General features: G+C 36.2%; 1 protein-coding gene across 17 annotated transcripts in view; it reads right to left on the bottom strand.

Annotated features, from left to right (window-relative positions):
* NRXN3 (neurexin 3) overlaps positions 1-14,303 on the bottom strand; it is a 1,572,196-nt gene that overhangs the window by 150,109 nt on the left and 1,407,784 nt on the right. For 9 of the 17 annotated variants that reach the window (XR_013556003.2, XR_013556004.2, XM_060620435.3 and 6 more), the window contains 2 exons: positions 9,197-9,286; positions 3,681-3,988 (listed from right to left, as the gene is read on the bottom strand). Coding sequence is in view for 15 of the 17 variants with exons in the window: in XM_060620435.3 (XP_060476418.2) it covers positions 3,681-3,988; positions 9,197-9,286 (398 nt within the window). In the remaining 2 variants the exon portion in view is untranslated. The remainder of the gene's footprint in view (positions 1-3,680; positions 3,989-9,196; positions 9,287-14,303) is intronic. The other 8 variants (XM_060620437.3, XM_060620430.3, XM_060620423.3 and 5 more) reach the window with 1 other exon arrangement.

Raw genomic sequence — 14,303 nt, 5'->3', positions numbered from 1 at the left:
GAAAAGCCTTGTGGTGTCATGACTCTCTGTGCTAGAATCCTGCTACAATGTGACTTGCTCAGAGTCACTTAACTCATATGAAGATCTAGGTTTTAAACCCAGGCAGCCTGACTCCAAGTACATGCATTTAACCACTGCTATAGCTTTACCACTGAAGAAAAAAAATAAAACTATCCAAAGCACATTGATCATCCTGAAGGGAAAACTGTCTGTAAGCCATGCCTCAGTCGCTAAGTGACAGGTATGTAATAAAGCCTTTTTTGTTTTCCAATTTATTCAATAAATATTTATTGAGCACCTACCTCTATTTAAGTACTATTACCCACGCATTCACTTTCTCAATGTACTCATCTGCTTCTCAATGCACCCACCTGCTTTCTCAGTGTTAATTTTTTTTTTTTTTTTTTTTTTTAATGTTCAGGAGAGGACCTGGAGATACTCTCCTTAATATAGGGTGAAGACCTGATGTTCAAGCACCATAGCTGTAATTTACACAGTGCATATGATCCACAAGCAGTTCTCTAACAAAGAAGAGCATCAGAAATATCAAAGTAGTGATTACTTCCAGGAGGCTGGGGCATTGAAGGGCCATGTCAACTCAAAAGCTATTTGTTTATGTTCACACACAGGTAAGAACAGCACTGAAGGCACTTTGCAGGTTTCCTTTGATCTGAAATCAACACAAATCAAAGCCAATCGGAAACAAACTGCCAAATGATATTTTCTTAGCTTATGTTTAAAGAAAGAACCACTGGAGGGGCATCTGGGTGGCTCTGTCGGTTGAGTGTCTGACTCTTGATTTCAGCTCAAGTCACGATTTTACGGTTCATGGGATTGAGCCCTGTGTCTGACACTGTGCTGACAACATGAAGCCTCCTTGGGAGTCTCTCTCTCCCTCTCTCTCTGCCCCTCTACCACTTGTGCATGCACACGTGTATGCTCTCTTTCTATCTCAAAATAAACTCAAAAAAAAAAAAAAGGAACCAATGGATTTTTGTATAACCATATGGTTTTACACCAGGTTTTGATGCTTATTTTGTTTTTCCTGGATGAGTCTAATTTTAGGACAACCCTGGTCCAGCAAGGCTATCAAAGCAAAGGAAGCCAGAATAGAGTATCATCTAGAAAAGGCTATAAGATTTCATACATGATCGTTCTGGTAAACGTGAAATCCAGTCTTTCCCACTTTTTGTTTTCTCCCAGAGGTCAAAATTTTATGAGTGTATTTCACCCAAGAAAATTAGCTAGATCACATAGGGCATATTAGAGCTTCTGAGACTGACCTTCCTCACCCAAAATCGTCAGAGTCTGGGAATTGTCCTAAATCTTGGGTCCCCAGTCCAAACACAGGCTTGATGTAATCTGTACTTGAGATCAGAAAAGGGTTGGAGACAAGGCAGGCTATTGCATTTTTATGTAACCTAGGGCAAAGTTCTTATTTGTTTTAATTTTTTGTAGTTTCCAGTTTTTATTTAAATTCAAGTTAACTAATATACAGTATAATAATAATAATACAGTGTAATTTAATGATTCATCACTTACACGTAACACCCAGTGCTCATTACAACAAGCGTCAGGGCAAAGTTCTTCTGGCTAGTTGGCAAGAACAGAAAAGTCCGCAATCCTTGTCATGATATTATTTCCTCTAGCTAATCTTTACAAAGAATATGGAGCTTTTTAATCCCTCATTCCAGTTTCATCCAATTCTGCTAGTCCACTGTCTTTCCTCTAAGAGTTTGTATTTATACAAACCCTTAAAAGCAAAGAATGTCAACATATTTATAAGTCATTTTTATAGCCATTGCAGAAGCAAAAGGAAAGTCATGTAGATGAAATCCAATTATCACTGGACTCAAAGGGAAAGAAACACACCAGACAGGAGGCTATTAGAGAGAGCATGCTCCAGCTGTCCACATCCTTCACAACGACAACAGGTTCTATGATGTTCAGAGTCATAATCACTTGCAAGACTTCTGTACTTTGTACCCTACTCTTCTCTGGAAGCTCTGGCTTCCTTAGTTTTTGGAAAGACTCAGTCTGCTCCTATGTGAATATCTGCTGTAAGAGGGAAAGCCAAAAACTGATAATTACCATAGCTTAGTCCCTATATCCCTATGTATCATTAAATCGTCCTGAGGTCAGTAAAAATTTGGTCTTGAAAAAGACTGTAGGGCCAGCTATTCCTATGAAGAAAAAGCCATTTGTTCCTCTGCTTCCCACAGAGTTAGCAGAATGTATTATGACAGAAACAGAACAAGTCTGCTAGGACCTGTGCAGACAGAACTATCCTTTCACCAACCATAAACAGATCTGCTCTTGAGCTATAGAGAGTCATAATAGAAATATATATTGCCTTTTATCTTCTTTTCAGTGAGTAGAGTGAAGTGTCAGGAATTATTGCTTTAATATCAGTAGGGAAGAAGCTATTTCTTTTTCCACCATGTATGTAGGTATACATGCAAGGGCACACACAACTATACGACTGCTATGTTAACCAGCTTCTTAGCCTTTCTAAAACACATAAAATTGGCCTGGTAACATCATCAGTGCATACAGCTTCAAATTGTTACTGTGGGATCCTGTAAGGAGCTGTCTGGATATTTCTGCTTAAAGAAAAGGGAAAAGGAAGACAACAGTTTTACCTCTACTTAACTCACATAAACTTAATTCAGAAGAATGAGAACACATAGGGGGCTTAATTGATTATTGACTTTATGTTTACAATGCCCACTGAAGCCAATGGAAGGGTGATGTCAAAGACTCAACTGAGCCCCTGGATAATGTCTTAAAACTAAGAAACAGAAAGGACAAGTACTGATCTACTGAATCATCTATAAACACTAACTAGGCTAGGGGTAATTTCCCCACAAGCAATTGGAATGTCTTATTTTATGCCACAGCATTTAAGGCTAATAACTCGATTAACCTCCTATTCCCTACTAACTAGATTTATGAAATGCCAAGGGAGTCAGCAAAGCATTAAGCTTTAGCGTGGGTATAATTACTTTTAAGTGAAAAAACAAAAAGTGTTTCCACAAAACTAAGGACTTCCTACGTAGCTAAACTCAGACCTTCACAATTTCTAATGTAATTAGGATCTTGGTCAAATACAAAGGAAACAAAATGGATAAAAAATAAGTGATTGATCAACACTTAAAAATGTAAACAAAGACTGCATTTTGTAAGGATTAGTTAAACTTCTAGCTTCAATTGTCCTTGATTTAATGCTACTCATTGGTCTCAAGTGAATGGTTCATGTTTCAGCAAAGCCACGAAGAGGATGTGAATAGAACTGAAGTAGGATATAGCCTTTCCTAGGATAACAAATTTTCCTTCCCCCTTTTCCTTTTTTGCTATTGAAAAGAAAAGAAATGAAATGAAAGGAGGGAGTATTTCATACTGAAAGTGTTAGCCATTCCTCATTTTGAATAACAGCCTTACCATTTCAGCGATAAATATGATAGGGATAATAACCCATGAGTGCACATAAAACTTTTATAACTTCTTTAGCAATGACTTTGTCTTTCTCTACTCCTAGGTCTTACTACTATAAGTGTCTATAGGCATCCTTCTTACAAACATGGTAAGTCAGATACTTTAGCAATATAGCAACACTGACATTATAGTAATGTCTCAAAGACAATCAAGAAGACTCAATTAATAGTTGTAGAAAGGCTTACCTGAATGCTTGCTGTAGAACGATTTTTGCGGGTTGTAGTAGTAGCCATCGTAGTGGTGGTTTCCATGACAGTGGTAGACATTTCTGGTGGCATGGAGGTCGTCTGTGTTGTTCCCAAGATTGACGGGACTTCTCCCACCAGCCGGACACTTCCATTGATTTTAATATTGGGGTTGTTCTCAGCCGCCATGTTCAGTACTTTCAAACCATCATAATAGAGCCCAGAGAGCTGCCCTTGGAAGAGACGTCCTTTGTCTTTTCCGCCAATGGCTATTTGCGCCTGGGTGTTGAAGATGGTTAACTGCCGTCCTAGTGGGTTGGGTGGAGGAAACATTATTATTCCCATATGTTATCTTCTTTGTCTTACCTGATCTGAATGGACCAGGTATCAAAACAGCCTTCCTTGAGCAATTGAAGGGGAGAAAATTGGATAACAAAAACTCAATAGATAGTAGCAAGTAACATTTCACTATGTTTATCTCTTCCACTGTCTAGCTGAATATCCTAGATAAACTGAATAATTGAGTCTCTATTTCATTATTGTGAGGAATGAGAAATATTGGTTCAATGATACAAAGCATTGAAGTATTCTTGGTGGGTATGTAGTTGTGGATGACAGAAAGTAACCCCCAAATCAGGTGATAATAGTAATAAATACCTATTGTATTCATTTTTACAGTGTCACAGAATAACAACTAAAAAGAATTATATATGGCAAACAAAAACTCTGTGAGGTAACTTATGACACTGAATTAAAAAAAATAGGTCTGATAACTAAATTAACTGAAATTAAATTTCAATTAAAGACTTGGATTCATTATAGATATGAACAGTTTACTCACCAAATACCTCATTTGCTACATAATACATAATATTCTATCTATACTTGACGTTTATTAAACAATAAACATCATGACAGATAATTTCCTATCTCTTTTATCTTTGGAGAGGGCAGATTATGGTCACACAACTATATCTCTCCCTAAAATATGGGAAATAAACAGGCATTGATAATGTTTCTGGGGCAGGGGAAAATGTCATTCCAAATCAATACATTATAAAAGAAAGGATGGGTATTAACGAAAAAAAGAGACACAAAAAACTCCTTAAAATGATATAAAGGTATATTAATGTGTTGAAGACTATCAGTAGCTCAACTTATTTGGAGTTCCCATTTGGAGAACCATTTGTGCTTCTCTGAATAGAAAATTATCAGAATGAAATCATGACAGAACAGAGTCTAGAATAGTGCAACTCAATTTATCTTCCTCCCAACTACCTCCACTTAAAAAAGCCTCTCTAGTGCCAGGTCTTTCCCAGAAAAACCTAAACAGCTTTTTAAGGCCAAGGCATTCTATGCTATTATTTCTCCAGATAATTCCTCCTGCTTTTGCATATGGATAAGTGGGGGAAACTTATTAATGGAATTAAATATATCCTTTTTGAATTTTTCTCCACTTAAGTCAGTAATAAAACAATGCTCCACAAATTCTCAATCTAATCACTTGGATTATTTTTAGCTATAAATGACTGGAATGTTCTGTTATTATTGCCTGATTATTAAAAGGGAGTTTATTTTTAAAAGACTAGGGTTTCTGCTCCACAATCTCTAATTTGAATAGAGGCATACTCTGATGTTTGGGCCCTTATCCTCTACCACTATTACATGTTCTTTAACTCTATACAATAATTACCTATCCTTGAATTTCTGGTATATAATGTGGAATGCCTTCTGAATGCATAATAATGGATGAAACAAAAGAGGCAAAGAAGGGAAAATGCATCTGCTCTTTATACAAGAGTCAATTCTGCTCATGGGGAAACTCTTAACAGCATAGTCAAGAATAATTTATAAATAATACCTTTTTGGAAGCTTCAAACACTGCAGTATGGAGAACTGACCAAAGAATTTTGTTATAGTGAAAATTATCTACACTCTATAAAAATATTTGGAGCATGGAAACGGAATCTGTTGGACTTGATAACAGAATTGTCCAGATGCTAAGGGAACAATCAAAATAGATCTAATAGATTTCCATTATTTTCCCACCAATTTCTTCAGTGCTCTGTGCACATACATCATCACCTGCCCTTTGGTCTCTCATTTCTCACACAAGATGCAGCAAAATCTTCAATGAACAATAACACTGGATAATGACCTGCAGCTCAAATCTCTTTACTGTTATTTTTTGACTACAGCTTTATCTAGGAGCCCTAAGCTTACTGCATAAGAAATGTTATGATGGAAAGGGAGAATAAATACACCCATATAGGCATAGGCATAGGCATTGGGGGCAGCTTAACATAATAAAGAAGAAGCTGCCTAAAAGGAGATCTCTAGGCCTCAATTCAGTAGCTTACACCAGATAGCCCAACGTCAAGCTATCCCTTCCATTCACACAACTGTTGGCCAACAATAATATTTACTCATCTCCTTTTTCGTATATGCTTTAGCATTGATGATCAGTTAATAGACATAGCTAGTTATAGGTAAGAGATTTTATATTTCTAGTATTTCTTAAAGCACTTCACATCAATAACAGTCCTCACCTTATTTTCCTGGTGATATCATTCTGACAATTATTACAAATAAAAAGAGAGAGAAAATTGAAATGCAAAGTTGAATTACACTAGCTAGAAATGATGGATCTCTTTCATTCCAGTTGCCACATTACACTCCATAAAGTGGTCTTTGCTTGTTCAAGACTAACCCAAGCATGGAGAAGGGCAAGGCATGTTTTCTGGGCTACACGATTAAGCCACTGCTCCATTTCTGGCTATGGTTGTGATCTCAGAGAGATCTGAGTAATTATTTCTTGAGAAGAAGACACTAGTTGGGTGAAATAGGGAAGGAGGTTGTCTATGCTTCAATTTTCCATCATGCTATGGGAAGTGTATGGATTTCTGTTTGCTTATTTCATGGTCTGTTTCTGGCTATATCTGTTTTTCTTTTGGTTATAGACCCTTTCCTAGCCTTCTGTACCTTGGATTAGGAAGTTAAGAGTAAAGTTGGCAATCACTAAAGTAATAGTGGGAAACTGTCAGTTTCCCACCATCTCTTCCTCTCGTCATTTTACCTCTCCAACCTAAGCAGGAGTAAGGGAGTAAACTGGGAATCAGTCATCACTACCCTCTCCCTAAAAAGCGATATTATAAGGGACTGACTGGAGAAAGTTTTATCATTTGCCCCAGATTTCTCAAAATCAATGCCAGATTTCATTATTGTTATTCATTATGATCAATTGTGTTTTTTTTATAATAAGCAGCCATTATATCTATATCTATAACCCAAACTAAGAATTGTTCTATTATCCATAATACTCAATTTGGTTATACTAGTACTGGGTTTGTAGCAGGTTACTTTCTGTTTTGTTTTAGGTGCCCATGTTCTTGGAAGTCATTATTGCTACCTCATTTGGATATCAAGTTCACATACTGCTTAAATTAAATCTTTGCACGTCTGCAGACAGTGTCACACAAAGACTAATTAATTAAACCTCAGAACACCCTTGGGGAATAGGCAGTATTATTTCTCCTCTCCTCAGATGGGAAATCTGAGATATAAAGAGGTTAAGTGGATTGTCTAAGGTCAGAAAGTATCAGTCAATAGTAGACAGAGCCAGAAAACAGACTCAGGGATGTTGTGACCCACATCTCTTCTCCAATGACAGAAATAACTTCAAAGAGGCATTCCAAGTACTTTCCTGATACGTCTGCCTATTCATCCTTCCATCTTTACCCTTTTTCACTCATTGTCTTTACAAGGTCTTTTGGTATATATTTTCTACTCCTTTTGAAGGGAAGGTTAGCTAGACAGAGGAAGGGGTAAAGCAATAGAATGAATAGATGTTACTCACCCAAAGTGTAAAAAAAAGTAATTTCCGTTAAAATAATGCAGAAGAGAGAAACTCCAAGATTGCAAATACCATTTTCAATATTATATGCATATATGAACATATACATATTTGGTTAAGAAACTAGAAAGCCGCCCTCCATCCCACCTGAACCACCCTTCCCCCTCGATTTGTTGTATATTTCAAAGTGTCTTTCTATATGAAAGCCAACTGATAACAATGTTATCAGCAGGAAAACTAAAAGCCTACTCATAACTTTATAATGGTTTATACAAATGAAAACGCCTGGCATGCTCTTCAACTTAGACTTCAAAAGGCAATGGAGTAAAAGAAAATATTATTAACATAAAATTGAAAGAAAAAAAAGTTCTCTCAGGCACATGAGACTCAGACATGCATCTAGTTTTCTTCTCCTTTTTTAAAAAGTGAGGCAATCGTAGTCTTTAATGTTAAAGGGACTTTATGAGCTGGTGATTACTAAACGAATTATTTGCTTTTTAGAGTTATTCTTAATTTATTTTTAATTAGACCACATACGTTAAAAACAGGGCAAACAGTTAAGTCTCAGTGAGGATTTTCCGTGTTTAAGGGTCTGAATGTTGTCACCCAACTTAAGACTGTAATTAAGCTTGCTTAGGTTGCATATTAATATATTCAATTACTTTTTGTGTGTAACTACATCAAATCTCTACGAATTTTAAGAACCCACTGAAGGTCTTGAGACAAGAGTAGCTTGCACTGGCTCAGGAAAGAAGGGAATAAATAGCTTCTGAAAATAGAGAATTTTCTTCATTGGAAGATAATAGTTTACGTCGTAACAAATAGAAGCCACACAGAAAATTCTAACATCAGGTATAACCGCTGCCCTCTTTTATTAACAAAGTGGTTGTTTTCTTCAGTAAATCAGAACTGCTGTTTTGCCTTTCATGAGCCTTTCTTTTCCAACGCATTGTCTTAACCACTTCCACTTTTGTTGCATAAATATTAAACACATAAGGGTATTATACAACCAAAGTGTAAAATAAGCTTTTTTTTTTTTTTTTTTTTAGTTTCAGCCAGCAACTAGGACACAATTAACCTCTTATGAAATACTTTTGCCTCTGTAAGTTTGAATCTAAAGGCAAAATTCATCTTTCTCGTTCTTTCTTTGTTTAAAAACAAATTGTTAAAAAAACACTGCTCCCCTTAATAACATTTGTCTTAGGCAGTTTATGTTATAAGTCGATCTGATGATTGTTTTGTTATCCATGCTAGAGAGTAAAGCCAAAACAGCCTCAAGATGTAAGTTTAAAGAGTACTTTTGAAATTTCTTTAGAAAGCTTTGGTATAAGAGGTAATTTAAAACAAATTAACAAATAATGTCATGCAGTGGTTAAATTGCCATAATACATTTCTTTTTTAGAGGATCCTGAAATTTCTTGTTTGTGGTTATCACGCTGATAGCAAGCTAGATGTTAGTCCCTTTAACTGTATTTTAATGGCAATGTATTATAGCATGATTTATCAACATATGGCAGGTGGAAGCTGACACAAATTATAATGAAAATTAAAACAGTCATTTATGCAGCAGGCGATTATCATTTAAGGAACATTTATTTGCAGGCTTTAAAAATGAGGGTTTAGAATCAAATGATTTTAAAATGAAAGTTTTAACGACGGTTACCTTTTTCCTGCAGCCACTCCTCTACGGGCCGGTTATATTTGAAGGGGATTTTCTGTTTTACCATTTGGAAGCGTTCATTATCAGTGTTGCCTTTAAAGTTTAAAAAACAGCTTAAAAAACAATCTGAAAAGTCAATACGTCATTAAAAACATCCTAGGTTGTTGGTTTATTTATGAAGTTTTTAGAGATAGATATCAATTTATCTTTAGTAGAGGTGGAGTCGAAGTCACTCTGCCCATGGTTGACAGGTTTGAGGTCAGGCTAGTCTTAGCTATGCAGTGCTCCATCATCATATTTTGGAAATGGAGCATGAGATGGGAATCCATCTCACCCCAACCACACCTCAATTGGGCCAATGGAGGCACAGGATTTTCCTGGTTTGTGAATAATTTGCCTACCAGATCAGCTTTATCTATGGTAGGAAACTTGCATTGTCTCAGTCATGCATGATCTACTCTCACAGTACTGAACCCTATCAGAAGCATGGGGTCATGTACTTCCTTATTCTCAAGTGTTTGTAACTGCTCTAACTTCTGGTGGAGGGAAGAAGACAATTTAAGTCTTGATGGCCAAGGGTGACTTCTTACTCTGAGGCCTTGGTATCTCATCAACTATGTTAAATAGAGTATCACAGATGATTCTTTACATCTCTATTCGTCTGTCCGGACTTGTTCTACATTTTAAAAAAGAAGAAAACCCAAAGTAAATATTTGTAAATCAAAGCAGCTATAAATATAGTGATAGAGTATTAGCAGACTTTTAAGTACCTAAATTTTATTACTACTAATAGATGCAAGCTTTATATGTTTATCTAGTCTCTCTCTCTCTTACCTTTCTATGAGAGGTCCTTTCTGAACAAGTATCTATTCATAAAGCCTGTTCAGGATACCTCCTTCAGGCATGAAATATCTAATTAATTTCAAGCCTCAAACATAATGCTTTTAACTGCTACGATGCCCCCTTATTCTTTTTGTAACTGTTGTTACCACCCTGGATGATTTGTCTAATTAGGACAGACTTGGAGAGTAGTATTGTAGAGATATACCCCTAATGAATATGCTTCAAATCACAAAATAATGAAGCCATGTTTGGGGAACTGTTCTGTCTCATCAACCAACCTCACAGTGATCAAGCAGAAACTAGTGAATTTTAATTCATGAATTTTCACTCACAGCCCTATACTGGAACTTAGGGAATCCCATTCCAAATTACCAACATTAAAAATGAAATAAAAATTTCAAAACAGGTGCTCTTGGAAACGATTTACAAAAAAGTCTAAAAGCCAGAAAGATTATCTAACAAGTTACAACAAAGCATTATACTGAAAGATGGCAAATGGGTTGTGCCAGATTCACCTTAAATATATTCTATTACTTTGGGTTTTCTGTAACTTGTTGGCTGCAACATTAATATAGTGATAACCGTCTCTCCACTCACTGTGGAATGGATTAGTGAAGTCGATAGCAAATATAAAGCTAAATATTCTTAGAAACATGCAGGGTAAAATCAGTAGTATCCAAAATTCCAAACTGCCAGAGTTGTATATGCACTAAATTAAGTAAATTAGAAAGCACAATGATTTACTTTCTCTAAATACATAGGGGCTCTTGGTCCTCCTAAGCATGCCCTCCCCATACACTCTGTCTCAAACCTAAAGCTCTACAGAAGATAATTTTGAGGCATGGTACACGCTAGTAAAAGAGAAAACTATGTTGGGTAATCAATAAGCGATATGTTGGGAGGACAGCATAGCCATGATTCAACCTTAGACCCATGGGGAAGTGAAAGAGAGAGAGTCATTCTTCTCCATCTCAGCTTTAAAGACATTTAGAAAAAATTTTTAAGTTTTCCACACCAGAGTGATAGTGTCTGGCACTAATGATAGTGATCTTGCATACTGTTAAAAGTTGTGAAAGATGGAAGGTCATTTGGAAAACCAAACCGGTTTAAATTGCCACATTAACATTGTTCTTAGTCTCTTTTCATGTTCTTGTTGGTTTTTATTTTAATTTATCTTAAACATTAGTAAGAACTGTTTTAGAAACATGTGCATGAGAATGAGTTCATTTACCCCAAGCCCCATTTGCTAGACTGACTAAAGAGTAAACAACCTTCTAAACATAAGAATTCATAGAGAGCGAGTACCCTGAAAGCTGAGCAAACCTTGTAAAAATTAATGTACATTCGTATTAAATCCTTAATGACATTCAGTTGTACATTTCATATAGCAACCAGTATGAAAATTTAAACAGAGTGAAATCAATTCTTCAATAGAAAGTAATGATATCCTCAAGAAAGAATGGCCTTATGAACAGTAATGTCATGATGTCACTAAAACGAGACATATGTGCATTACTAATTAGACCAACAAAATGTAATGACCATACTTCTCAAACACACTGAGAAATCTATAAATTATACCATGAGATCTTTAAATAGACAGTTCTTAAATTACTATATAGATGTGACACTCACCTACAAAGAACTGAGCTTTAGAAAAGAAATTAGTCACATTTTATTCTACTTAAAATAAAGGTATGTAGGTGAGTGTATTTGTGTGTGCGTCCATGCATTTTTTATCAGAAATTGATATTTTTATGCCACTGGCCTCCTAAATTCACTTGCATTTGTATCATTGCTTCTAATTATTAAGTGTTTCAACTCCTGGAGACGCATACAACAGGCACTGTTAAATTATAATATTGTGAAGAACAGAATACTCTGAGGTGAGATTATTGAGGCCCAACTGGTTCATACATAGCTTCAAACTTTATTCAGAAATACCTCATGTTTCTTACATTTGAGTGAATCTATTTAGGATAAAAAAAAAGAGAACAGAGTAAGTAAGACAAAGAAGGCAAGTTGACCCTTCAACAGTTCCCCAATACATCAGACCCTCTTTGTTGTCAAGCACTCCCAGAGGAGTAAATTTGAAATTTGTTGTCAGTCCCAAAGGAATAAGTATTCTTTAAATAGAAGAATGAAATGATACAGAGAACTTTTGTATAGCAAGGAAAATAAATTTTACAACACCTTTATATACTCTCTTGGTCCAAACGCAGATCCTATTCATTAGCTATTATACTTAGTTTCTTTAAGCCATAATTAATACAGCACAGGAGTTAAAAGCATGGGCTTTGGAGACCAATTTAGCTTTGGTTTCTAACTTTAGCATTTAATAGCTGTGTGACCTCATGCAAGTGACTTGGCCTCAGTTTCCCCATTTCCCAATTCACCATTGGACCTAGTATAAGATAATAAGAGGTACAGCATATTCAGAACATGAGTATGAAAAACATTCAAGTTTTAAAAACCATTATTAATACAATTCAGTTGTTCCCTAATGATCTAAAGGGTGTACTTCCATGGCCTCAGGACTTTACCAGGCCTCCATTCAAAACATGGGCATATTCCATTTGGTCTGACAAAGGTTATCTTTCAAAGATCAATGAAACACAGAAAAATAAAACATCCTAAATATCCCCTAAATCTCCTGGCTGTTGCTCTTTTTAGATTTCTGAGTCTTTTAAAATATACTCAGCTAACCCCATTTCCAAAACAAAGTGGGTTTCTTAAACCACTGAAAGTAAAGGAACAATTCAGGCATTGACTAATGTGATTTCTTGGTCCAGCCACAGGTAATGAGGATATACTGCTTCTGTGTTGAGGAAGAGTGTCCTAAAGGTTCTGGCAATTTGCACCAGGCTGGCAGAAAATTCTTATAAATACCATCCGAAATGTTGTCAAGCACATGGACATGCTAATAGGAATACTGTAACAGCATTCATCTGTGCAAAATTAATGCCAGAGGTATTTTTTTTGCATTTTGTTTTGAGTCCTAGAATAAGAGGGAAAAAAAGGTTTTGTTTATTGTTTTCTTGACACTAAAAAATGAGACCATGGGTCTAACGAACAGTCAAAGAATGAATACTATGTATTAGAGCCAGAGGCAAAAGAAAATCGATGTGAGTAGGCTCAAGTAGTAGGGCTTTCAGAGGTTCTTACAAAGTCTCTCTCCCTAAGGAACACTTCGTGAGTTTCAAAGCAAATATAAGACACTAAAGAAAAGGAACTGGGGAAATTCTCTAAGCTTGGCTCTGGTCTCCTTCCTGATGTTGACTCAGATGAACTCCCGTCGGAGTCAAAAAGTGGGCTACTGTGCTACCCAGAGGGCACCCTGAATGTTTGGCCACTTGTAAGTGATGGATTAGACCTCAACAAAAACCAAATAACTAGTATTTATAAAGCGCCTTTCAACCAAAAAGTTCAAAATGCAATTATAAGCATCATCTCATTAATCCTCAAAACCACCTTTGGGGCTAAAGAAAAAAGAACTATTTATATACTATGGGCTTGATCCTACCATGTGCCAAGGAAAGAAATTAATCTCTTGGAGGAGAAAACTGATCAACTGGGGGAAGTGAATTAACAGACTAAGAGCACAAGGGCATTATTAAGTAAGCAAGATTCTCCAGACTTAGTTGGGTGGTTCTGTGAGCCAAGGGATCCACCTTTCCCAAGTGATGAGATGCTTGCTTCTGGAAAGCAGTATGGGTCACCCAGGCATACCCTAACTTGGCCAAGGAATCTTACTATCTCATGTGTTTTGGAAACGTCCAGGAATGGAAGACATATGTGGAAAACCATATTATTCCCTTCCTGTATCAAAGTAATTTTGTATTAATTCACCATCTCTAGGCTACTGGAGTTAAGCTGTTGAAGCAAAGATGGCTCAAACATGAACGAAAAGAACATTGGCTGTGGAGTCTGAGAGACTCTGGGTGAAATCCTATCTCAGACATTTACCATTTCTGTGAACTTGAACAATTTACTTACTTTAGATGACTAGAGTTTCTTCACTTAAAAAAAAAGAAGAAAATAATAACTTTTATTGCAAGGTTTTATACAAATTAAATGCAATAATCCAGGAAAGAGCTTAGTTTAGGAGGTGTTCAAAGAGGTTGAGAATGGGGAGAGTTTACAATTTATTTTAATTCTCAGGATCTTTCCCTAACACATGTTGAGAGATGAGGACCATGTTAGAGATGTAACCCTGGTCAATGTCCAGGTATCCAAGTGACCATGTCTCAATTCCTTAATCTTTGTT

The sequence above is a fragment of the Panthera onca genome, chromosome B3, assembly GCF_046562875.1.
Source record: "Panthera onca isolate mPanOnc1 chromosome B3, mPanOnc1 haplotype 2, whole genome shotgun sequence".
Taxonomy (NCBI): Eukaryota; Metazoa; Chordata; class Mammalia; order Carnivora; family Felidae; genus Panthera; species Panthera onca.
Note: the sequence above shows the minus strand (reverse complement) of the source record. Positions and strands in the feature narration are given on the sequence as shown.